General features: G+C 65.0%; 1 protein-coding gene across 1 annotated transcript in view; it reads right to left on the bottom strand.

The window, feature by feature from the left end:
- Positions 1-6: 6 nt before the first annotated feature.
- The window catches only part of CPLX2 (complexin 2), a 6,280-nt gene continuing 4,055 nt past the window's right edge, over positions 7-2,231 (bottom strand). The window contains exons 2-4 of the mRNA XM_026857970.1: positions 1,076-1,183; positions 408-583; positions 7-300 (exon numbers count right to left, since the gene is read on the bottom strand). Of these exons, the coding sequence (XP_026713771.1) occupies positions 103-300; positions 408-583; positions 1,076-1,106 (405 nt within the window). The 5' untranslated portion in view covers positions 1,107-1,183 and the 3' untranslated portion in view covers positions 7-102. The remainder of the gene's footprint in view (positions 301-407; positions 584-1,075; positions 1,184-2,231) is intronic.

Raw genomic sequence — 2,231 nt, 5'->3', positions numbered from 1 at the left:
GGGTGTGTAGGGACCCCCCCCGTGGCCAAGGGAACTGATGGAGGGGTCGGAGGGTAGAGGGCGCCCGTGCCCCAGCACCCCATGGCAGGGTTGGCGGTGCTGTTACTTCTTGAACATATCCTGAAGCGGGCCGGGCAGGTACTTGAGGACGGTGTCCAGGATGCTCTCCTCCTCCTCCTCCTCCTCGTCCCCACAGCCTGCCGGGATCGCCTTCTTGGGACGTGTCAGGCTGCCCTCACACGGCTGCTCCAGCGCAGCTTTCTCCTCCGCCTCCTTCTCTTCCTTCTTCTTCAGCCCGTACTGTGAGGACACAGGCCCTCAGCAGGGCGGGCAGTGGGTGCTGCCCGTGCTGTGCCCCATGCCCATCACCACCGCCTTGGGCCACCCTCCTCCTTGTCACAGCCCACCTTGTCACGAATCTGCTGCCGGACTTTCTCCCGCTCGGCTTCCATGCGGGCGTGCTTGGCTTTCCGCTCCTCTTCCTGCTGGCGCAGGGCCTCCTGCCTCTCCTCCTCCTTCTTCTGCGCGTCGGGGTCCTTCTCCTCCTCACCCCCCAGCATCTTGCCCATGTCCTTAGTGGCCCCTGTGCAGCACAAGACCACCGGCCGGTCCTCGAGGGTGCTGCAGCCTGGTGCTGGCTGCTGAAGCCCCTGCAGAGCCAGGGAGGGCACGGAGTCCCCCGGCAAGGACAACCGGGGCCATTCCCGGGGCCACCCGTGCTGGAACCAGCTGCAGATGGGCTCTGGCGGCTGCGGGGATGGGGAGTGCCGTGGGCTGGCTGCGCTGCCCTAGTTCAGCGTCAGCCGGGGGAGATGCCGGCAGCTCCTTTGACGCTGGCACCCAGGGGACCCGCTGGGGAATCCCACTTAGCGGCAAGAGAGCCGGGATTCCCCAACCAGGCACTGTGGGCGCTGGGAACGAGAGCCCCGGAGGGCTCCGGCAGCAGCTCCCCTCTGCCAGTGGCTCTCCCCATGGCTCTGTCCCCCCCACCATGTCCCTCCAACAGTGCTCCCCAGGGTGTTGGGTCGGTGTCACTCCTGGAGGGGGGACCCTGAGGGAAACAGCACCCACTCACCACCCAGCGCTTGCTTCATGACGAAGTCCATGGTGCCGGTGTGTGCGTGTGGCTAGGCCAGCGCCCAGCGCTCATCCACTGCTGTCCGGGCTCACTGACCAGGGCCACCTGTGCGGGCAGAGAGGGACACGGTCGGGGACGCTGCACCCAGGGTCCCCACCACCCAGGCATGAGGGACAGGACTGTCCCTGGGGCTGCAGTTCACACCCTCTGTGTCTTCAGCCCCAAATGCCTTCCAGAGTGGGCAGAGGGAGCTTTTGGGGTCTGTAGGCAGTGTGTGGGCAGATTTGCCTGCTGGCAGTGCCTGCTCCCTTCGGCCCCCTCCTTACATCCCCGCTGGCATTTGGGGACCTGTGGAGGGACCAAGACAGGGACCCCAGAGCAAGTTTCCACCCCAGCACTGCCCTCGGTGGGGCAGGAAGAGCCCGGGAACCCCAGGGTGCTGCCTGGGGGCTGGTGGGATGGGGACCCACCATGTCACCACCCACTGCGTTGCCTCTGCTTTTGGGGGTGTGGACACAGACCCTGGCTGGGGATCCCAGTGCGGCGCAGTCAGACACGGGGTGCTGCGTGTGTGCCTATTGCAATGCGTGTGCTCTGCAGAGGGCTGGCGAAGAGGCTGTTGGCAGGGTGTGACAGTGTTTGGGGGCTGTAGGGGTTGCGGCGCCTGTGACTCGGTGTGTGCTTGTGATCCCGGTGGGTGCTGGGGACGGGTGACGGCGTGCAGGGGCACTGCAGGTGCAGGACTGAGTGTGTGTGTGTGCGTGTGTGTGCGCACATACCCGCCGTGTTCACACCCGCTGTGTGTGCGTGTGAGCCGGACAGCCAGGCTGTGTTTGGTCAAGGGGTGTGTTTGCGGGTGCCTGCAGGCTGTGTTTGCATGGGGCGGGGGGATGTGTATATATAAGTTTGTGGAGCTGCATGCTGCGTGTGCCCACACGGTGTGCGGGTTTGCAGCCTGTTTGCAAGCTTTGAGTGTGAGTGCGTGTGAGTTTGGGGGTTTGCAAGCTCTGTGGATGCGTGTGCAAGGGCTCGCAAGGCGGGGGGGGGGCGAGCAGAGGATTGCAGGCTGTGTTTGTGTGCGCTGGGTGGGTTTGTGCTGCGTGTGTGTGTTTGCACACTGTGTGGGGCGGTTGCAGGCTGTGTTATTGTGGGG

This window comes from Athene cunicularia, assembly GCF_003259725.1.
Source record: "Athene cunicularia isolate RWA chromosome 13 unlocalized genomic scaffold, athCun1 chr13_part1, whole genome shotgun sequence".
In the NCBI taxonomy this organism is placed as follows: domain Eukaryota; kingdom Metazoa; phylum Chordata; class Aves; order Strigiformes; family Strigidae; genus Athene; species Athene cunicularia.
Note: the sequence above shows the minus strand (reverse complement) of the source record. Positions and strands in the feature narration are given on the sequence as shown.